Source organism: Cebus imitator, unplaced genomic scaffold (genome assembly GCF_001604975.1).
Source record: "Cebus imitator isolate Cc_AM_T3 unplaced genomic scaffold, Cebus_imitator-1.0 Scaffold48, whole genome shotgun sequence".
NCBI classification, from domain to species: Eukaryota; Metazoa; Chordata; class Mammalia; order Primates; family Cebidae; genus Cebus; species Cebus imitator.
The window spans coordinates 6,050,960-6,074,426 of record NW_016107363.1 but is presented as its reverse complement, the minus strand read 5'-3'; the positions used below and the strand labels follow the sequence as shown (position 1 = coordinate 6,074,426).

The 23,467-nt window shown below is 37.5% G+C and overlaps 1 protein-coding gene across 5 annotated transcripts in view; it reads right to left on the bottom strand.

Annotated features, from left to right (window-relative positions):
- The window catches only part of CFAP20DC (CFAP20 domain containing), a 288,204-nt gene that overhangs the window by 132,233 nt on the left and 132,504 nt on the right, over positions 1-23,467 (bottom strand). For all 5 annotated transcript variants that reach the window (XR_001824890.2, XM_017527412.2, XM_017527405.2 and 2 more), the window contains exon 6: positions 19,974-20,130. Coding sequence is in view for 4 of the 5 variants with exons in the window: in XM_017527412.2 (XP_017382901.1) it covers positions 19,974-20,130 (157 nt within the window). In the remaining variant the exon portion in view is untranslated. The remainder of the gene's footprint in view (positions 1-19,973; positions 20,131-23,467) is intronic.

Here is a 23,467-nt window from a genome sequence, read left to right as displayed (position 1 = left end):
TGGCATACAAAATTTGAAATGTATGAACACAAAACTTGAGTTTCCACATAAAAAGAGAAAGGCATCAAATCGCTAGTAATCATAAATTCCTAAGCTTTTATGGAAGATAGAACAAGGCAGGGACTATCACAAAACTGCAATCCGAATCTTAAAGGAACATGGTTGACATGCAGATCAGATTTGACATTACAAGTCTCAAATCCAATCTGCATCATCCATCATCTTTTCTTTCTCTATATCTACTCTCCCTTTGCACATAGAACTGTTTCACCTCTCACTGGATTATTCTTTAAGGGCAACTGTGAGTAGTATAACATCGGCAATAAAAGGAGAAATTTTAAAGAAATTGTTTATTTTAAAATAAAGACTAACCATTAAGCCCATCTAGAACTACTAGCTCTAAAGCTTTCTCTGAGACTTCATGGTGGAATACTTGGAAAGGGACTTTAGTCTTATTTTTATGAAACCAAACTATCAAAGAGCTTTAGGACCAGCTATTGCCTGGCAGCTGGATGTTCTGTAGGACTAAATGGAAATTCACTCATCTCCCCCCTGCTCACCACTAACTACCATCTTTTCTATGTCCAATTACAAAGTCATTTTATTTTTAGCATATACAGCTTAGTTTTAAAATAAAGGTTAAGCAAGAAAATAGCATAGACCCTACATAAAAATTATATAGTGCTTCTTTGGGAGTTCACAGAAAGGATGGTCTGCTTTCACTTATTTTCCCATTCTGTCATTCAAAAAATATTTACTGAGGCTCTACTATATGCCTGGCATATATCTAATGGCTGGGAATCTAGTGGTGAGCCAGTAACCCTGTCCTTGCCTCCTTGAAGCTTACACCTAGCAGAGAATACAAAACAAAATCACAAATAATTTTTTTTTCAACTTTTAAGTTCAGGGGTATATTTGCAGGGTGTGCAGGTTTATTACATAGGTAAATGTGTGCCATGGTGGTTCACTGCACAGATCATCCCATCACCTGGGTATTAAGCCCAGCACTCATTAGCTATTCTTCCTGATGCTCTTCTTTTCCCAACTCCTGACAGGCCCTAGTGTGTGTTGTCCTTGTTCCATGTGTCCATGTGTTCTCATCATTCAGCTACAACTTGTGGGCACATGCAGTGTTAAGCTTTCTGTTCTTGCATTAGTTTGCTGAGGATAATGGCTTCCAGTTCTATGTCCCTGCTTCCCTCTATGTTCCTTTCTATGGCTATATAGTATTCCATGGTGTATATGTACCACATTTTCTTTATCCAGTCTATCATTGATGGGCATTTGGGTTGATTCCATGTCTTTGCTATTGTGAATAGTGCTACAGTGAATATATGCGTGCATGTATCCTTATAGTAGAATTATTTATAGTCCTTTGGGTATATACCCAGTAATGGGATTGCTGGGTCATGATATTTCTACCTTTAGTTCTTTGAGGAACTGCCACATTGTCCTGCACGATGGATGAACCATGAACTAATTTATACTCTACCAACAGTGTAAAATTATTCCTTTTTCTCCACAACCTTACCAGCATCTACTTGTTTCTGGCTTTTTAATAATAGCCATTCTGATTGGCACGAGATGGCATCTCATTGTGGTTTTGATTTCTATTTCTCTAATGATCAGTGATATTGAGGTTTTTTCATGTTTGTTGGCTGCATGTATGGCTTCTTTTGAGAAGTGTCTGTTCATGTCCTTTGCCCACTTTTTAATGGGGTTGGTTTTTTTTCTTGTAAATTTCTTAAGTTCCTTGTAGACTCTGGATATTAAACCTTTGTCAGATGGACAGATTGCAAAAATATTCTCCTATTCTCTATGTTGTCTGTTCACTCTGATGATGGTTTCTTTTGCTGTGCAGAAGCTCTTTAGTTTAATAGAGCCTGTTTGTCAATTCATTTTGGTGTTTTCAACATGAAATCTTTGGTCAGGCCTGTGTCCTGACAAATCTTTGACTGTGTCTATGTCCTAAATGCCCAGATTTTCTTCTAGAGTTTTAATAGTTTTGGATTTTACATTTAAGTCTTTAATCCATCTTGAGTTGATTTTTGTATATGGTATAAGGAAGGAGTCCAGCTTCAATCTGCCGCATATGGCTAACTAGTTATCCTAGTACCATTTATTGAATACTGAGTCTTTCCCCATGCATTGATTTTGTCAGCTTCATTGAAAATCAGATGGCTGTAGATGTGTGGCCTTATTTCTAGGCTCTCCATTCTCTTCCATTGGTCTATGTGCCTGTTTTTGTACCAGTACTATGCTCTTTTAGTTACTGTAGCCTTGTAGCATAGATTGAAGTTGGGTAGTGTGATGCCTCCAGGTTTGTTATTTTTGCTTAGGATTGTCTTGGCTATACAGGCTCTTTTTTTGGTTCCATATGAATTTTAAAGTAGTTTCTTTCTAATTCTGTGAAGAAAGTAAATGGTAGTTTAATGGAAATAGCATTAAACCCATAAATTGCTTTGGGCAGTATTGCCATTTTCAGCATATTGATTCTTCCATGACGGTGGAATGTTTTTCCATTTGTGTCCTCTCTGATTTCTTTGAGAGTGGATTGTAGTCCACCTTGAAGAGGCCCTTCAATTCCCTTATTAGCTGTATTCCTAGGTATTTTATTTTTCTGTGGCAACTGTGAATGGGAGTTCACTCGTGATTTCACTCTCTGCTTGCCTGCTGCTGGTGTATAGGAATGCTAGCAAGGGTCGCATGTTGATTTTATATCCTGGGACTTTGCAGAAGTTGCTTATCAGCTTAATAAGCTTTGGGCTGAGGTGATGGGGTTTTCTACATATAAGAATATAGGATCTGTCATCTGCAAAAAGATAATTTGACTTCCTATCTTCCCCTTTTTTACTCTTGCCTGATTGCTCTGGCCAGAACTTCCAATGCTATGCTGCATAGGAGTGATAAGAGAGGGCATTCTTATCTTGTGCTGGTTTTCAAGGGGAATCCTTTCAGCTTTTGCCCATTCAGTATGATGTTGGCTGTGAGGTTTACCATATACAGTTCTTATTATTTTGAAGTACGTTCTTTCAACACCTAGTTTATTGAGAGTTTTTAACATGAAGGAATGTTGAATTTTATCATAGGTCCTTTCTGCATCTATTAAGATAATCATGTGGTTTTTGTCTTTGGTTCTGTGTATATGGTGAATGACACTTATTGATTTGTATATGTTGAACTAACCTTGCATACTGGGGATAAAGCCAACTTGATCATGGTGGACAACCTTTTTGATAAGCTGCTGGATTTGGTTTGCCAATATTTTTGTGAAGATTTTTGCACCAATGTTCATCAAGGATATTGGTGTGAAGTTTTCTTTTTCTGTTGTATATCTGCCAGGTTTTGGTATCAGGATGATGGTTTCATAGAACAAGTTCGGGAGGGGTCCCTCCTTTTCACTTGTTTGGAATAGTTTCAGTAGAAATGGTACCAGCTCTTTTTTGTACCTCTGGCAGAATCTAGCCAGAGGTAAAAATCCATCTGGTCCTGGGGTTGTTTGTTTTTGGTTGGTAGGCTGTTTATTAGTGCCTGTATTAATCTGTTTTCATACCACTGATAAAGATGTACCTGAGACTGGGCACTTCACAAAGAAAGAGGTTTAATGGAGAACTCACAGTTCCACATGGCTGGAGAGGCCTCACAATCACAGCGGAAAGCAAAGGAGCAAGTCATGTCTTACATGGATGGCAGGAGGCAGAAAAAGCTTGTGCAGGGAAACTCCCTTTTTTAAAACCATCAGATCTCATGAGACTTATTTACTATCATGAGAACAGCATGGGAAATACCACCCTCATGATTCAATGACCTCCTGCTGAGTCTTTCCCACAACACGTGAGAATTCAAGATGAAATTTGGGTGAAGACACAGCCAAACCATATTATTTTCCTCCCTTGCCCCCTCCCAAATCTCATGTCCTCACATTTCAAAACCAATTATATCTTCCCAACAGTCCCCCAAGTCTTAACTCATTTCAGCATTAACACAAAAAGTCCACAGTCCAAAGTCTCTTCCGAGACAAGGCAAGTCCCTTCTGCCTATAAGCCTGTAAAATCAAAAGCAAGTTAGTTACTTCCTAGATACAACAGGGGTACAGGTACTTGGTAAAAACAGCCATTCCAAATGGGAGAAATTGGCCAAAACAAAGAAGCTACACGTCCCATGCAAGTCCAAAATCCAGCAGGGCAGTCAAATCTCAAAGCTCCAAAATGATCTCCTTTGACTCTATGTCTCACAACCAGGACAAGCTGATGCAAAAGGTGGGCTCCCACGGCCTTGAGTAGCTCTGCCCCATGGCTTTGCAGGGTATAGCCCCTATCCTAGCTGCTTTCATGGCTGGCCTTGAATGTCTGTGGATTTTCCAGGCACACAGTGTAAGCTGTCAGTGGATCTACCATTCTGGGGTCAGGAGCATGGTGGCCCTCTTCTCACAGCTCCACTAAGGTGGTGCCCCAGTAGGGACTCTATGTGGGGGCTCCAACCCCACATTTCCCTTCTGCACTGACCTAGCAGATGTTTTCATGAGGACCCCACTCCTGCAGCAAACTTTTGCCTGGGCATCTAGGTGTTTCCATACATCCTCTGAAATCTAAGCAGAGTTTTCCAAACCTCAATTCTGATTTCTGTGCACTCACAGTCTCAACATCACGTGGAAGCTGCCAAGGCTTGGGGCTTGCACCCTCTGAAGCCACGGCCCAAGCTCCATGTTGGTCCCTTTCAGCCACGGCTGGAGTGACTGGAATACAGGGCACCAAGTCCCTATACTGTACACAACATGGCAACCCTGGTCCCAGCCCACAAAACCATTTTTTCCTCCCAGGTCTCAGGGCCTGGATGGGAGGGGCTGCCAGGAGGATCTCTGACATGTCCTAGAGATATTTTCCCCATTGTCTCAGAGATTAACATTCAACTTCTTGTTACTTATGTAAATTTCTGCAGCCAGCTGGCTTGAATTTCTCCTCAGAAAATAGGATTTTCTTTTCTATTGCATTGGCAGGCTACAAATTTTAAGAACTTTTCTGTTCTGTTTCCCTTATAAAACTGCCTTTAACGGCACCCAAGTAACAACTTCAATGCTTTGCTACTTAGAAATTTATTCCACCAGATACCCTAAATCAACTCTCTCAAGTTCAAAGTTCCACAGATATCTAGGGCATGGGCAAAATGCTGCCAGTCTCTTTGCTAAAACATAACAAGAGTCACCTTTGCTCCAATTCCCAACAAGTTCCTCATTTCCATCTGAGACCACCTCAGCCTGGACTTTATTGTCCATATTGCTGTCAGCATTTTAGTTAAAACCATTCAACAAATCTTTGGGAAGTTCTAAACTTTCCCACATTTTCCTGTCTTCTTCTGGGCACTCCTGTTACCCAGTTCCAAAGTTGCTTCCACATTTTCAGGTTATCTTTTTAGCAGTGCCCCAGGTCTACTGGTACCAATTCACTGTATTAGTCTGTTTTCATGCTACGGATAAAGACATACCTGAGACTGGGCAATTTAAAAAAGAAAGAGGCTTAATGGGGACTCACAGTTCCATGTGGCTGAGGAGGCCTCACAATCATGGTAGAAGGCAAGGAGGAGCAAGTCACGTCTTACATGGATGGTAACAGGCAAAAAGAGTTTGTGCAGGGAAACTCCCCTTTTTAAAACCATCAGATCTTGTGAGACTTATTCGCTATCACAGGAACAGCGCAGGAATGACCTGTCCCCAGGATTCAATGACCTCCTACCAGGTCCCTCCCACAACACGTGGGAAATCAAAATTGAGATTTAGGTGGGGACACAGTCAAACCATTTCACTGCTTCAATTTCAGAACTCATTATTGGTCTGTTCAGGGACTCAATTTCTTCCTGGCTCAATCTTGGGAGTCTTGATGTTTGAAGAGGTAAATAAACCTGGGCTACACCTAAAACTTGGCTATCCTGAATGAATCATGCCTTTAAAGCTTTTTCTTTAATGCTTTATTGAAGATAAATTCACATTAACACATTTCTAAGTGAACTATTCACTGGTACTTAGTACATTCACAATGTTCTGCAACTACCACCTGTATCTACTTTCAGACATTTCTATTGCCCCAAAATAAAACCCCTTACCCATTAAGTAGCTTCTTCCCAATCCCTCAAGGCCCCAGTCCCTGGCCACCAAAAATCCGTGTTCTGTCTCTGTGGATTTGCCTATTCTGGATATTTCATAAAAGCGGAATCATACATTATGTGACCTTTTTTATCTGGCTTCTTTCCCTGAGCATAATGTTTTGGAGGTTCATCCACATTGTAGCATGTGTCAGTACTTCATTCCTATTTATGGCTGAATGCCATTTTATTGCAATACATACAAATGGCTGAATGCTATTCTATTGTAATACAACCTCATTTTGTTCATCCATTCATTTGTTGATGAACACTTCGGCTGTTTTCACATTTTGGCCACTGTGAATTGTGCTGCTATGATCATGTACGTACATGTACTTGTTTGAATATCTGTTTTCCATTCTTTTGGGTATATACCTGGGGATGGAAATGTAGGGTTATATGGTTATCCTACATTTCACTTTCTGAGGAACTGCCACACTGTTTCCCACAGTGGGTGAGTCATTTTGTGTTTCTACCAGTAATGTACAGGGTTTCCAATTTCTCTACATCCTTGCCAACATTTGTTATTTCTGTTAAAAAATTATAAGCATCCTAGTGGGTATTAAGTGGTACCTCATTGTGTTTTTAACTTGCATTTCCCTAATGACTAATGATACTGAGCATTTTCTCATGCGTTTGTCTACCATCTGCATATCTTCTTTGAAGAAATGTCTGTCAATCCTTTGACTATTTTTAAATAGGGCTGTTTGTCTTTTTGTTGTTGAGTTTTAAGAGTTCTTTATACAGCCATCCCTTGGTATCCACAGAGGATTGGTTCCAAGGACTCTACATGGATAGCAAAATCTGCAGATGTGCAAATCCATTATATAAAATAGCATAGTATTTACTTATAACCTATGCACATCTTCCAGTATAAATCAGCTCTATATTACCTACAATACCTAATACAATGAAAATGCTATGCAAATAGTTATACATGCTGTTTTTTTGTATTATTTTTATCGTTATATTGTTATTTTTTTTTTCCTTGAATATTTTTGATCTGCACTTGGTTAAATCTGTGGATGTGGAACCTGCAGATATGGAGGGTGGGCTGACTGTATATTCTGGATACTAGAATATACTAGAATGTTTTCTCTCTATATATTAATATATACAATAGGATACATATCCTATCAGATATATAATTTGCAAATAACATGCGGTAGGTTGTCTCTTCACTTTCTTGATAGTGTTCTTTGATACATAATAGTTTTAAATTTTGATGAAGTCTAATTTATCTATTTTTAAAAACTTTGTTGCTGTGCTTTTGGTGTCATATCTAATAAAAGTGGTCATAAAGATTTACCTCTTTTTTTCTCTAAGACTTTTTTTTAAAAAATATATATTTTATTGCACTTTAGGTTCTGGGGTACATGCACAAAACATGCAGGATTGTTGTATAGGTACATACGTGGCAATGTGTTTTGCTGCCTCCATCCCTCATCACCTATATCTGACATTTCTCCCAGTTATCCCTCCCCAACCCACACTGTCCCTTCCTTAGTCCCCTCCAGCAGACCCAATGTGTGATGCTCCCCTCCCTGTGTCCATGTGTTCTCATTGTTCAACACCTGCCTCTGAGAACATGTGGTGTTTGTTTTTCTGTTCTTGTGTCAGTTTGCTGAGAATGATGGTTTCCAGGTTCATCCACGTCCCTACAAAGGACACAAACTCATCGTTTTTTATGGCTGCATAGTATTCCATGGTGTATATGTGCCACATTTTCCTTGTCCAGTCTATCATCCAAGGGCATTTGGGTTGGTTCCAACTTTGCTGTTGTAAACAGTGCCACAATGAACATATGTGTGCATGTGTCTTTATAATAGAATGATTTATAATCCTTTGGAGATATACCCAGTAATGGGATTGCTGGATCAAATGGAATTTCTACTTCTAGGTCCTTGAGGAATCACCACACTGTCTTCCACAATGGCTGAACTAATTTACACTCCCACTAACAGGGTAAAAGTGTTCCTATTTCTCCACATCCCCTCCAGCATCTATTGTCTCCAGATTTTTTAATAATCGCCATCCTAACTGGCGTGAGATGATATCTCAATATAGTTTTGAATTGCATTTCTCTAATGACCAGTGATGATGCTCATTTTTTCATATGTTTGTTGGCCTCATAAATGTCTTCTTTTGAAAAGTGTCTGTTCATGTCCTTTGCCCACATTTGAATGAGTTTGTTTGTTTTTTTCTTGTAAATATGTTTTAGTTCTTTGTAGATTCTGGATATTAGCCCTTTGTCAGATGGGTAGATGGCAAAAAATGTTTCCCATTCTGTTGGTTGCTGGTTCACTCCAATGGTTGTTTCTTTTGCTGTACAGAAGCTCTGGAGTTTAATTAGATCCCATTTGTCTATTTTGACTTTTGTTGCCATTGCTTTTGGCGTTTTAGTCATGGAGTCCTTGCCTATGCCTATGTCCTGAATGGTTTTGCCTAGGTTTTCTTCTAGGGTTTTTATGGTGTTAGGTCTTATGTTTAAGTCTTTAATCCATTTGGAGTTAATTTTAGTGTAAGATGTCAGGAAGGGGTCCAGTTTCTGCTTTCTGTACATGGCTAGCCAGTTTTCCCAACACCATTTATTAAACAGGGAATCCTTTTCCCATTGCTTGTTTTTGTGAGGTTTGTCAAAGATCAGATGGTTGTAGATGTGTGGTGTTGCCTCTGAGGCCTCTGTTCCGTTCCATTGGTCTATATATCTCTGTTTGGTACCAGTACCATGCTGTTTTGATTACTGTAGCCTTGTAGTATAGTTTGAAGTCAGGTAGTGTAATGCCTCCAGCTTTGTTCTTTTTGCTTAGAATGGTCTTGGCTATGCAGGCTCTCTTCTGGTTCCATATGAAGTTTAAGGTGGCTTTTTCCAGTTCTGTGAAGAGGGTCATAGGTAGCTTGATGGGGATAGCATTGAATCTATAAATTACTTTGTGCAGTATGGCCATTTTCACAATATTGATTCTTCCTAACCATGAGCATGGAATGTTTTTCCATCTGTTTGTGTCCTCTCTTATTTCCTTGAGCAGTGGTTTGCAGTTCTCCTTGAAGAGGTCCTTTACATCCTTCGTTATATCCCTAAGTATTTTATTCTCTTTGTAGCAATTGTGAATGGCAGTTCATTCTTGATTTGGCTCTCTTTAAGTCTGTTATTGGTGTATAGGAATGCTTGTGATTTCTGCACATTGCTTTGTATCCTGAGACTTGGCTGAAGTTGCTTAACAGTTTCAGGAGATTTTGGTCTAAGATGATGGGGTCTTCTAAATATACAATCATGTTGTCTGAAAATAGAGACAATTTGACTTCCTCCTTTCCTAATTGAATACCCTTTATTTCTTTGTCTTGCCTGACTGCTCTGGCTAGAACTTCCAATATTATATTGAATAGGAGTGGTGAGAGAGGGCTGTGGGTTTGTCATAAATAGCTTTTATTATTTCTTTTTTTTTTTTTTTTGAGTTGAATTTTCGCAGTTTCACCCAGGCTGGAATGTAGTGGTGTGATCTTGTCTCACTGCAGCCTCTACCTCCTGGGTTCAAGTAGCTGGGATTACAGGCACTTGCCACTATGTCTGGCTAAATTTTTTCTATTTTTACTAGAGATGGGGTTTCACTACCTTGGCCAGGCTGGTCTCGAATTCCTGACCTCATCAAATGTATGATTTGTGTATTAGTTCCTTCTCAGGCTGCTATGAAGAAATACCCAAGACTGGGTAATTTATAAAGGAAAAGGTTTAACTGGTTCACAGTTATGCATGGCTGGAAGGCCTCAGGAAACTTACAATCATGGGGGAAGGGGAAGTAAACATGTCCTTCTTCATAAGGCAGCGAGAGAGAGAAGTACTGAGCAAAGTGGGGAAAGCCCCTTATAAAACCATCAGAACTAATGAGAACTCACTATTACAAGAACAGCATGAGTATAACTGCACCCATGATTCAATTACTTCCCACCAGGTCTCTCTCACAACATGTGGGGATTATGAAAACTATAATTCAAGATGAGATTTGGGTGGGGACACAGCCAAGCCATATCAGTTTGTTTGTGGACCCATTTCTATTCGGTTGGTCTACATGTCAATCCTCATTCCAAAGTCACATGGTTTTGATTACTGTAGCTTTGCAGTAAGTTTTGAAATTGGGAAGTGTGAATCCTTCAACTTTGATCTTCATTTTCAAGATTGTTTTGGCTATTTGTGTCCCCTCACCATTCCACATGAATTTCAGATCAGCTTTTCCATTTCTGCAAAAAAGACCATTGGAATTTTGACAGAAATTGCATTAAATCTGTAGATTGCTTTGGGTAATATTGACATCTTAATATTAAGTCTTCTAATCCATGCATGTGAGATGTCTTTCCATTTATCTAGGTCTTCTTTAATTTCTTTCAGTAATGTTTTGTAGTTTTTAGTGTACTTTCCCCTCCTTCATTACATTTATTCTTATATAATTATTTTGGATGTGATTGTAAAGGGAATTATTATTCTCTGGAGTTTTTGAGAGATGAGGTTCTATTATAAACAATATTTTATAAATGTTTAATTTTAAAATATAACAGGTATTTTAATCAGAATAATTGTGAGTCTTGATATATAGATATTCATGACCCATTTTTGTGGGTTCTACTATTGGCTGCTGGGCACCTCTGTTATGCTAAAACCATATGCCCTTTCTTGTCCTGAGGTGATTTGCTAGGCAAGGACATTTTGAGTTCAACTCCACTGCAGGAAAGTAAAGAAATACAGTCTTAAACTAATGAGCTTTGAGTATGATATGCATTCACCTGATCTGTAGATGAAAATAGACGTGGGGAAACACCCAATATAAGAATATTCAATATTATTACAACTAATAATAAATATTAAAACCACAAAATCATTCTGATAATTGGTGAAAGTAAACTTGTACACTCTTAAGGAAAGAACAGCCAGAGGCCTGGTCTTGAATTTCACCTTGTGTGTCTGCAGCACAAGATGCCTCACTTCCATGGGGCTTCTTTTCCTTATTTGTCTAATTAAGACATTGGAGTAGAGCAACTCTAAGGTCCTTCCCTGTTCAATGAGTCTATTAAGGCTAGATGTCAGTGTTTTTAGATTCTCCGTGGCCTTTGAAGAAATAATTTTCTTCACATTGCTTGACAATCAATAAAGTTTTATTGAACAGAGACAGTGTTCAATAAAATAGTCAAACAATAGCCAATCTTTAATTCATTAATTAATCAAACATTTATGATAAATTACCAGTGCCAGGTCATTTGCTAGAGACAAAAACATGAAAAGAGAGGGTCTACGCCTTCCAGGGGCTCTTAGTCTGAAATCATACCTTTAATTTTTCTCTTCTCACATTTCTGAACACAGAATAAACAATACAGAATACACAGAACACAGAACACAGAATATTGGAGAAAGAGCCCTGAACTGGTGAGCCAGGAGACATGTATCATCATCACTGGTACAGCGTATCTTTGCTTCATGGATCATCACTATATCTTCTCTCTTCTCATCTTGCTCTTCTGTCTTGCTCTTATTTAACAATCTACACAGATATTCATATCATTGCTTGTTCTTCTCTCCTTGTTTTTCTCCTCTTTCACTTATCTATTTACACATACATTCTGGTTTTTATTTTAAACACAGAATGATATGCGTTAATCAATAATTCAGTCATACAAATGCCTACAAATGCCAGCTCAAAAAGTAATAAAGTAAATCGAATCAGTATATTTTACTACTTGTCCAGCAAAAGTCATTCCTCTGGAAAAGTGGAAACTGATTAATTGCTTGTTGCAAGGTTCCAACAATTCACTTTCTATTACATCTCACTGTGTAAAGAGAGAATAAGGAATTAGGGTAAAATCTCCTAGCTTGAGTGCGTTTAAGAAGTTCTAGACTGAAATGGTAGCAGTTTAAATAATCCAAGGACAATAAAGTACTGAGCTCAAGTAAACGGTTAATACAATATTTTTAAATCAAATCCCAGTATGGAATTTAAGAAATAGCTTAAAAAGTTTCCTACAATAAAGTTCTCAACACAGACTCATCTGTCTTTGCAGAAGAAAGACAAAAGATATCTGTTACTTATTGCAATATAGACACCCTCAACACAGCCAGTCACCAAATCTTGGTAGTCTTACTCTGTGACAGCTCTTGGATCTTTCCTTTTTAAATTTTGTCTCCCTTCAACCAGCACATGAGAAGCAGTACACTGAAATAACTAGGAATATAAGCTCTAGAATCCTACTGCAAGGTTCAAGTCCTAGCTGTACTACTGAAGAGTTGTGTAACATTGCGCACCTTACTTCTCTATGCCTCAGTTTTCCTACATGTAAAATGGGGATAATAGTAACACCCATCTCATAGAGTTGTTAGGGACATTAAATAAGATCATATCTATAATTGTTAAGAACTCTGCCTAGGTCACATCAAGATGTAATACTGTAATCATCACCATAATCATCATTATCACCATCTCCACCATCATCATCATTATTACAATCATTGCATCACTTCTACCAACTACCTCCTTGACCAAGGACACTCGATTTGTCCTATACTATGTTATCCTTTGTCCTTTTATGTATAATTATCTTCACAATGAGCTCTTGTATTAACTTTTCTAGTGTCTATAATTACACATAGAACTCAGAGGACAGGAACTGAACTCTACACCTTAATGTCATCCCAATAATGCAGCCTAGTGTTGCAGTATCGTATTATACCTTTCACCCTGCCATGTGTCATACTGAATTTGTTCCTTGAACATATGAGGTCCTTTCATGATGCCATGCCTTTATACATATATGCTTTTCCTCTGTCTGAAATGCTCTTTCTACTCATTGTCCAGAAAATAATTATTAATAGTTTTCCTTCAAGATGCAGTCTGGGGCTAGGTGTGGTGGCGCACACCTGTAATCCCAGTACTTTGGGAGGCTAAGGCAAGATCACTTGAGCCTAGGAGTTTGAGACCAGCCTAGGCAACATAGTGAGACTCTGTCTCTACCCAAAACAGAAAAAAATTAGCTAGACAGGTGGCCCACACCTATAGTCCCAGCTAATCAGGAAGCTGAGGTGGGAGGACAGCTTGAGCCCAGGGAGGCCGAGGCTGCAGTGAGCCGTGATCATGTCACTGTACTCCAGCCTGGGCAGTGGTGTGAAGCTCTGTCTCAAAAACAAAAACAAAAAACAAGATGCAGTTTGCAAAGCTAATTTCTTAGGCCAGTATCTCCCAAACAGTGGTCTATGGACAGATACTGATCCATGAAGTCATTTTCACTAGTCTATGGTAAAAATGTCAGCCTTCATTGCTAAATTAAAACCTTCCCACTTTGTGCCTCGTGTGTGTGTCTGTGTCTGTGTAAATGTCCTTTCATTCAATGAAACAATCAGAATAACTGCAGTTTTTCCTGTTCATCTGTTTTAATCTTCTGCTTTGATAAATTCAAAGGTTGGCAACCTATGATAGTCAAGTTTTTCTTAGCTTGACAAGTCTGTGAAATCCAAGTGCCTGACCAAATGACTCTCTCAAATAAGGGGCAAGTGCTCCAGACTCTCCTCTTACTGCTAAGTAAGCCCATTAGGGAAGTTCCCATTGGGATTTAATCTACTATTACACGTAAGGTTTCTTGCCAGACCCTGAGCAGGAAGCAAGGGCTGCAACATCTCAGTGCCTGATGAATAGAAGACAGATAAATGTTTAACATCAGCACACTGCATTATAATTGATGCACACATATTTTTGTATTTGGTTGGATCTCTAAAATAACCTTATAGTAATCAATGAGAAAACAAAGCTCAGAGTTGTTCAGAACTCACACAAACCCACAAAGTTGGTGCAGGATCACAGCAATGGACTGTGTGGGAACATTGTGCCATGTCTTAGGCTACACAATACCAACTTAACTTTTCTAAGATGTACTTGGTTTACACACTTTGTGTTTGCACTGGAGATATGATGACAGCATTTTACCTAATCAAGCAATAAGTATTATCCTAATTTTACTGATGAGGAAGTTGAAGCATAAAGATAGGGTGTGTACAAAGTGAAGTACTGGCAGCTAAGATGAGAGGAATACGGGGATACAATCCCCAGCACCTTGAACCACAGTGTCCTTCCCCATGTCTATTCAGAACATTTCAGGCAATCTGAGAAGCTATATTCATAAGGTTTCTTTTCAGGCCTTCCAAAAACCTGAAAGAAATCACACCAGTGCTCATTCTTAGACTCTCTTACAGATTATCTGTTCACTTTTAATAAAATTAATTTTTAAACAAAATAATACATCTATATTATTTAAAAGTTCCAGTGGTACTATAAAATTATCAGAAAAAAAAAAAAACAGTTACCCTTGCACCTACTGTTGCCCTTCCACCTCCCTTATCCCCAAGTCTTGCAATGTGGAGGCAAATATTTTCAAGCCTTTCAGTTATGTTTTTTAAATCTTCTGGTGTTTATTTCCATACTTATAAATAGTACCCTTGTATTGACATTTTTTCAACTATCAGTTTTGGATAATATCTCTGACTTCCTATTTTGAAAAAAAAAAGAGGATTCACCATTCTTAAACCACCACCCCATTTTCCTTCCCTCATCCTTCTAATATAGTTTTTCATAATTTTTGGATAAATTCTATTCAGTGTTTTATATTAATAAAGTCATACTAAAAAGCTTGTACTGCACAATTAGAATGGTGAAAAATCCAAAACATTGACAACAACAAATGCTAGTGAGAATGTGGAGTAACAGCAACTCTCATTCACTGCTGGGGGGAATGCAATATGGTACAGCCACTTTGGAAGACAGTTTAACAGTTTCTTACAAAACTAAACATGCTGTTACCATACAGTCCAGCAATCACATTCCTTGCTATATCCACATGAGCTGAAAAGTATGTCCACAAAAAAATCTACAGAATAATGTTTATAACAGCTTTATTCATCATTGCAAAAGCCTGCAAGCAATGAAGATGTCTTTCAATAGGTGAATGGATGAATAAACTGTGGTACATGTAATCAATGAAATATTATCCAATGCTAAAAAATAATTGAGCTATGATGCCCTCAACAGACATGGAGGAACCTTAAATGCATATTACTAAGTGAAAGAAGCCAATCTGAAAAGGCCACATACTGTGCAATTTTAACTATGACATTCTGAAAAAAGCAAAACTAGAGAGACAAAAAAAATTTAGTGGTTTCCAGGGGTTGGGGGAAGGATGAAAGAAATAGTTGGAGCACAGAAGATCTTTAGGGCAGTGAAACTACTCTGTGTGATACTATAGTACGAGACACAGGTCTTTACTTATTTGCAAGAACCCAAAGAATGAATGAATGAATTCTAATGTAAACTACAGACTTCGGATGATAATGATGTTGCAGTGTAGATTCATCAACTGTAACATATGTACCATACTGGTATGCATGTTCACAGTGGGGAAGGCTGTGCATGTGTGGGGACAAGGGACATGATGAAAACTCCATACTGTCCACTTAATTTTGCTGTGAGCCTAAAACTGCTAAAAAAAAAAATAAGGTCTACTTAAAAAAAAGTTGTGCACATCTGAGCTACATGATATATTATGATTATATTTCTTCTCTTGTACAACTTTTTGCTTTCCTTGACGTTGATTATTGCTTTGTTTTGTTGTGGGCTTTCTACATTCCTAACATTAATTCTTTCTAAATCCTCCATTAGCAGTACAACATCACAATCAATTTTATTCTGCATGTTCAAACACACTTTATCAAATACATTCTTTTCCTGGAGACTTTTCTCCTGAAAGTTTCCATTTTTCTGCTAAACTCTGGACAGTTCTATAGATATGCTGTCCAAGAGTCACCCTTTGAATTTCTTTGATCTTAATTCTAGAAATCCCTTTGCTTTTTTCTCTTACTTTACTTTTTTGTTTTTAATTTAATTTAATTTGAAGTTCTGAGGTACATGTGCAGGATGTGCAGATTTGTTACACAGGTAAATATGTGCCATGGTGGTTGGCTGCACCTATCAACTCATCACCTAAGTATTAAGTATTAGTTATTTTTCCTGATGTTCTCCCTCCCCCTGTTCCGCACTCTCCAACAGGCCCCAGTGTGTGCTATTCCCCTCCCTGCGTCCATGTGTTTTCATTGTTCAGCTCCCACTTATGAGTGAGAACATGCAGTGTTTGGTTTCCTGTTCCTGTGTTAGTTTGCTGAGGATGATGGCTTCCAGCTCCATCCATGTCCCTGCAAAGGACATGATCTCATTCCTTTTTATGGCTGCATAGCATTCCCTGGTGTATGTATACTACATTTTCTTTATCCAGTCTATCACTAATGGGTATTTGGGTTGTTTCCATGTTTTTGCTGTTAAGACTTTACTTCTTTGGAGCAGATTCTCTCTTTTTCTCCTGGATGAAATATTCTGTTTTTTGGATCCCATATACTTCTTTTCCTTCACCTACTCATTCATTTTTTTGGAGAATATCTTTGTGATCTTTTCTGAGAAACGATGTAACTAAATTTTTGAGACTGTGTATCTTCATTCTGTGTCATTTGATTAATAGATTGGATGCATAAAGAATTTTAGGTTGAAAATAATTTTTCCTTTGACTTTTAAACATAGAGTTTCAAGCTCTTCTATCATCTATGTTGCTATTAAGAAGTTAGATATCATTCTTATTCCCAATCTGTTGTATGTAAATTGTATTTTTTTAAATTGTGGAAGCTTAAAGGATCTTCTCCTTATCTTTCCTGTTCTAAAATTTCACGGTGGTGAGTCTTTTTCACTAGTTGTTCTAGCATGTGATGAGCAAAGTCAATCCAAAAATATCTGGCCTTGAATTTTGGGAAATCTTAATATTTCTGTTTCTTCTAGTCTCTCTTTCTGGAACACTTTTATTTTGATAGTGAACTCCCTGGACTAATACCTAATATTGTTAGCATTTCCATCATATTTTCAGTCTTTTGCACTTACCTCTCTTACTTTTTGGTTTTATATCTTCAGAGGAAGGAAACACTGTCTAGAGCCTCAAAATATCTCCTATAGTTTTTGATATCCAATGTCCATCATTCATTCAAAACTTATCAGATACACCAAGAGACAAGACCAAGGGAAAAATAAACAGATAATAGAACTAGGCCCACATATAGATCCAAATATTGGAGTTGTGAGCTAAGTGCTTTAAAATAACTGATTAACATATTTGAGAAATGTGATAACAAGATGGAGGACTTTATCTTGTGAATGGAAACTACAAAACAGGATCAAATGAAATTCTAGAATAAAAAAAATAGTAACTGAATTTAAGAATGCTGAAGTATGCATTCATTCTGCTCTGAGATAAATGCCTACATGAATGCCCCAAGAGAAGTGTAGAAGACTGTTTCTAGCACCGTTATTCACAACAGCTGAAAATGGATAGATAAAATAAGTTGTATTCATTCAATAGTGTGCTATACAGTACTGAAAATCAGAAAATTACTGTTATGTGCCACAACATAAATGAATCTCACAAACAATATTTAGTACAAGAATGTATTCATGAAATATGTACTATGCAATTCCATTTATATAAATGTAAAAGATAAGTCATTAATCTGTTAAAAGTCAGTAGAGAGATTATCTCTTAGGAGAAGGCAGAAAGTAATGATTGGGAGGAGACATAAGCAGGCTGGTAGGATGTTTGTAATGCTTGATCTGGGTAGTGGTTACAGAAATGTGTTCACTTTGTGGTAATACCTCAAGTTGTACACTTATTATTTCTGCATGTTTCTATATGTATATAAAATTTATAATATAATAACACTTATAATACACCTCAATAAAATGCTTATTGAAGTAAAACAGAAACACATATTCTTATTTTATAGATGCAGTATCTTTTATTGACTCTGAAAGAACTACAGATATTCCCTATCATATCCATTTCCTTCTTGTTAATTTTGATGTCTATTAAGTGCCTGATGCACCCACGTTCAGAAGCTCACTGATTGAGTTTCTCCAGAGATTAAATCTCCTGTGGCTTGGTTATATGGAGTTAGAACAGGAATCTGGGGTCCTTCTATAGGAACCTATACAGAATTTTAACCAGTCTCCCTGTTTTTAGCCCACATCCTTACCCTGCCTTTGCCAGTATGTAAACCTGCAAATTCTTGAGCCTCTTTGAAATTCCTTGGCAAACCTCTCTATAAGCCTTAAGGTTTCAGTTTTCTTTGTTCTTCTAAGTCATTGCTTCATCTTATAAAATTTATAAACATCTCTTGTCCATTGCCTCCTCTCCCATATTCTTTATTTTGGTAGGTTTATGCCTTTTTTATTCCATATTGTAATTTTAGTGGGGCTTGAGGAAGGATTAGAGATTGAAACACGTATGTACTTTGCTATGTTTGATCCACTTTTTTCTTTACATTTGTTTAAAAATATTAATCAGGTTATGATTCACCTGCTATGATCTGATGTACACTGCACCAATATTTTTAAAAATTTTGAGGCTTCTTATTAGCTGGGTGCCATTTTAAAAAATGAAAACTTTCACTTTCTCATGTAGGCTGTAAGCGGTACATAAGATGAGCAGCCACACTGTGGTATGTGATCACTTTGGAGAGCTGTTAATGCACTGCTGTGTTTTATTATCAAGTGAAATTCATAGGCACAGTGTCCTGATACACAGTAAGCCACATCAAGATTTCTCACCCAGATGGAGCATAAATCTAAAGTCTAGATAGAAACTTCTAAGAATCACCTTTGACATCTTACATGCAGCCCTGCTTCCAGGGCTTCTAGAAGAATTGATTTAACAAGTAATAATCCCAGATGAAGATCAACAGGAGGCATCAGTATTCTTTCAATACTTTTGGTTGTTTAAAACCATCTTAGCAGTATGGTGTGCTACCTTATGAATTCCAGAGAGCTGAATTACCTGCAGAGTATATTTATAAACCAAATTATGAATAATTAATGTAAATATTTCTAGTCTTGCTAGAAATATGAGGAACTCAACTCTCTTTCCAGTTTAACTTGATCACTAGAAAATTAATAAGATTTCTCCTAAGTGACTTCCTGAAATGTACACAGAGTAATAAGACATTTTTGGATGCCCAACATCTTTTGCAAACTCTTCCTAATTTGGTGACTTTCCTACACAATGAGTCCTGTCACCTTAGTCAGAAATCAGACACCACTTTGCCAGCCTCCCTTGCAGCATGCAACCTAGACTCCACAAACTAGAAAGAGCCACACAAAACATTCTGAGTGGAGACAAACATGAAGACAAACACCTTTATCTACTTTTGATAAGGGTGGCAGGGAAGAAAACATCCTACTTTCAGGGGCTGCTGCAACAGAAATTATGGAACCTGTAGCCCAGCATTATGATGTGACTTACGGAGTCTCTGTAAAGTTGCAGTAGCTACTGGCAGTGGGTGGGGGTGGCAAGTGGATGGGGTTGTCCTTAGACTTAGTCTTGGGGGAGACTGTATTCTTCTCGACTACAGGCTCTAAGCTGACTCTCTAAATATCCTGGAGATTCTATGAACTGTCTAATTTCCTTAAATAAATTCCTTTTCTTTTTCAACCACCTAAAAAGGATTATGTTGTTTGCAACTAAGGAGCCTAAGGCAGATAGCAAGTGTTACCATAAAGAAAAATGAAAACAACCACAAAAAGATGATTAATTTTTTTTTGTGATATTCAGCTATGGTGAGAATAAACATTTGATCTAGAACAAAGAAATCAACATGACCGTGAACAAATTTACTTTAGCAGATATAAAATCAGATTGCTACCACACATTCATACTATCCCAAAGGTATGGCTAATTTTAAAAATACATCAGAGAATTAAAAAATCTTGATAACAACCTGAACTTACCATCTTTATCAGCAGTGTCTTGAGGCTTTGATTTTAAGGTGAAGATCTTCCGTAGCTTGCAGTTAGCTGAGACAACAATTCCATCCAATGACTGGAAAACTGCCCCCTTGAATATTTCACTGGTGAATGCTACCAAGTCAATGCATAGATTGCACCACTAAAATAGAGAGATGCAAAGAAGAGTAAGTACCTTTCATTTCACATAAATTAATAAGCCATCTATATGTAGATATCCAGAGAGTTGAGGCAGTTATCTTGTTCAACAGGCCCCAACTAATTTTCCCCTTTAGGTAAATTTATCTCTGTTTTGGCTTAAAAACAGACTTGCTCCTTCTAAAGAAATCACTGTAATTCTACATTATACATTGGTCATCTGACTACAGAATTCCCATCATCAGACAAGGCCATGACAACTTTTGGAAATAGCTCTCTATTTTGTAGGCAGTATGCCAGCAGGAAGCCAAATGCAGGTGCAATTACATCTAGAAAATCGCTTACATCTAGAAAATCACAGATAAGTAGTGAAGTGTTCCTTCAAGGGGCCTAATTTGATCACAATTAGCCACTCAAATTTGTTGAAAAAGGCATGGATGATATTAGAGGCTGGGTTTAAATTTTGGTCAGTGTTGTGTACTTATAACCAATTAACCTATTGTACAGAAATAGATTCTTCTAAAGAATTTGTAGTTACGCCTGATATTTGCCAGTTTTAAAAGTACTCTTGCAGGGACTGATTTCTGCCCGTTAAACAATTAGACCCCTCAATACTTCATCAAATGACTTTTCTAAATGGTTAAAGATAACAACAAAAAAATCATTCAGCAAGAAATAAAGACATATTTACGACTGTAGGACAAAAGTCAGAAAAATAATTTTTGAAAAAAATATATTTTTTATTTTACTTTTAAGTTCTGGGTTACATGTGCAGACGTGCACGTTTGTTACATAGGTATACACGTGCCATGATGGTTGGCTGCACCCACCCACCTATCATCTACATTAGGTATTTCTCCTAATGCTATCCCTTCCCTAGCTTCCCGCCCACTACCCCATGACAGGCTCCAGTGTGTGATGTTCCCCACCCTGTGTCCATGTGTTCTTATTGTTCAACTGCCACTTATGAATGAGAACATGCAGTGTTTGGTTTTCTGTTCTTGTGTTAGTTTGCTGAGAATAATGGATTCCAGCTTCATCCATGTCCCTGCAAAGGACAGGAACTCATCCTTTTTTATGGCTGCATAGTATTCCATGGTGTATATGTGCCACATTTTCTTTATCCATTCTATCATTGATGGGTATTTGGGTTGGTTCCACGTCTTTGCTATTGTGAATGGTGCTGCAGTAAACAGAAGTGTGCATGTGTCTTTATAGTAGAATGATTTATAATCCTTTGGGTACATATACAATAATGGGATTGCTGGGTCAAATGGTATTTCTAGTTCTAGATCCTTAAGGAATCGCCACACTGTCTTCCACAATGATTGAATTAATTTATACTTCCACCAACAGTGTAAAAGTGTTTCTATTTCTACACATCCTCTCCAGCATCTGTTGTTTTCTAACTTTTTAAGGATCACCATTCTAACTGGCATGAGGTGGTATTTTATTGTGGTTTTGATTTTCATTTCTCCAATGACCAGTAATGATGAGCTTTTTCCGTATGTTTCTCGGCTGAATAAATGTCTTCTTTTGAGAATTGTCCGTTCATTCCTTCACCCACTTTTTCATGGGGTTGTTTTTTTTCTTGTAAATCTGTTTAAGTTCTTTGTAGATTCTGGATATTAGCCCTTTGTCAGATGGATAGATTGCAAAAGTTTTCTCCCATTCTGTAGGTCACCTGTTCACTCTGATAAGAGTTTCTTTTGCTGTCCAGAAGTGCTTTAGTTTATTTAGATCCCATTTGTCTATTTTGGCTTTTGTTGCCATTGCTTTTGCTGTTTTAGTCATGAAGTCTTTGCCCATGCCTATGTCCTGAATGGTATTGCCTAGGTTTTCTTCTAGGGTTTTTATGGTTTTAGGTCTTATTTTTAAGTCTTTAATCCATCTTAATTTTTGTATAAGGTGTAAGAAAGGGATCCATTTTCAGCTTTCTGCATATGGCTAGCCAGTTTTCCCAATATCATTTATTAAAGAGGGAAGCCTTTCCCTATTGCGTACTTTTGTCAGGTTTGTCAAAGATCAGATGGTTGTAGATGTGTGGTGTTATTTCTAAGGCCTCTGTTCTGTTCTATTGGTCTATAGATCTGTTTTGGTACCAGCACCATGTTTTTCTTACTGTAGTATTGTAGTATAATTTGAAGTCAGGTAGCGTGATGCCTCCAGCTTTGCCCTTTTTGCTTAGGATTGTCTTGGCTATGTGGGCTCTTTTTTTTTCCAGTTCTGTCCAGGAATTTATCCATTTCTTCTAGATATTCTAGTTTGTGTAGAGATGTTTGTAGTATTCTCTGATGGTAGTTTGTATTTCTGTGGGATTGGTGGTGATATCCCATTTATCATTTTTTATTGCATCTATTTCATTCTGCTCTCTTTTCTTCTTTATTAGTCTGGGTACTGGTCTATCTATTTCGTTGATCTTTCAAAAAACCAGATCCTGGATTCACTGATTTTTTTGAAGGGTTTTTTTTTTTGTGTGTGTGTGTCTCTATCTCCTTCAGTTCTGCTCTCATTTTAGTTATTTCTTGTCTTTTGTTTGCTTTTCAATTTGTTTGCTCTTGCTTCTTTAGTTCTTTTGTGGTGTTAGTGTATCAATTTTAGATCTTTCCTGCTTTCATTTGTGGGCATTTAGTGCTATAAATTTCCCTCTTCACACTGCTTTAAATATGTTCCAGAGATTCTGGTATGTTGTGTCTTTGTTCTCATTGGTTTCAAAGAACATTTTTATTTCTGCCATAATTTTGTTATTTACTCCATAGTCATTCAGGAGCACACTGATCAGTTTCCATGTAGTTGTGTGGTTTTGATTGAGTTTCTTAATCCTGAGTTCTAATTTGACTGCACTGTTGTCTGGGAGACTGTTATAATTTCCATTCTTTTGCATTTGCTAAGTAGTGTTTTACTTCCAATTATGTGGCCAGTTTTAGAATAAGTGCAAGGTGGAATGCTGAGAAGAATGTATATTCTGTTGATTGTGGTAGAGAGTTCTGCAGATGTGTGTTAGGTCTGCTTGGTCCAGGGCTGAGTTCAAATCCTGGACACTCTTATTAATTTTCTGTTTGGTTGATCTGTCTAATATTGACAGTGGGATGTTAAAGTCTGCCACTGTTATTCTGTGGGAGTCTAAGCATCTTTGTAGGTGTCTAAGAACTTGCTTTATAAATCTGCGTGCTCCTGTATTTGGTGCACGTAGATTTAGGATAGTTAGCTCTTCTTGTTGCATTGAACCCTTTACCATTAGGTAATGCCCTTCTTTGTCTCTTTTGATCTTTGTTGGTTTAAAGTATTTTATCAAAGACTAGGAATGCAAACCCTGCTTTTTTTTTTTTTTTTTGCTTTCC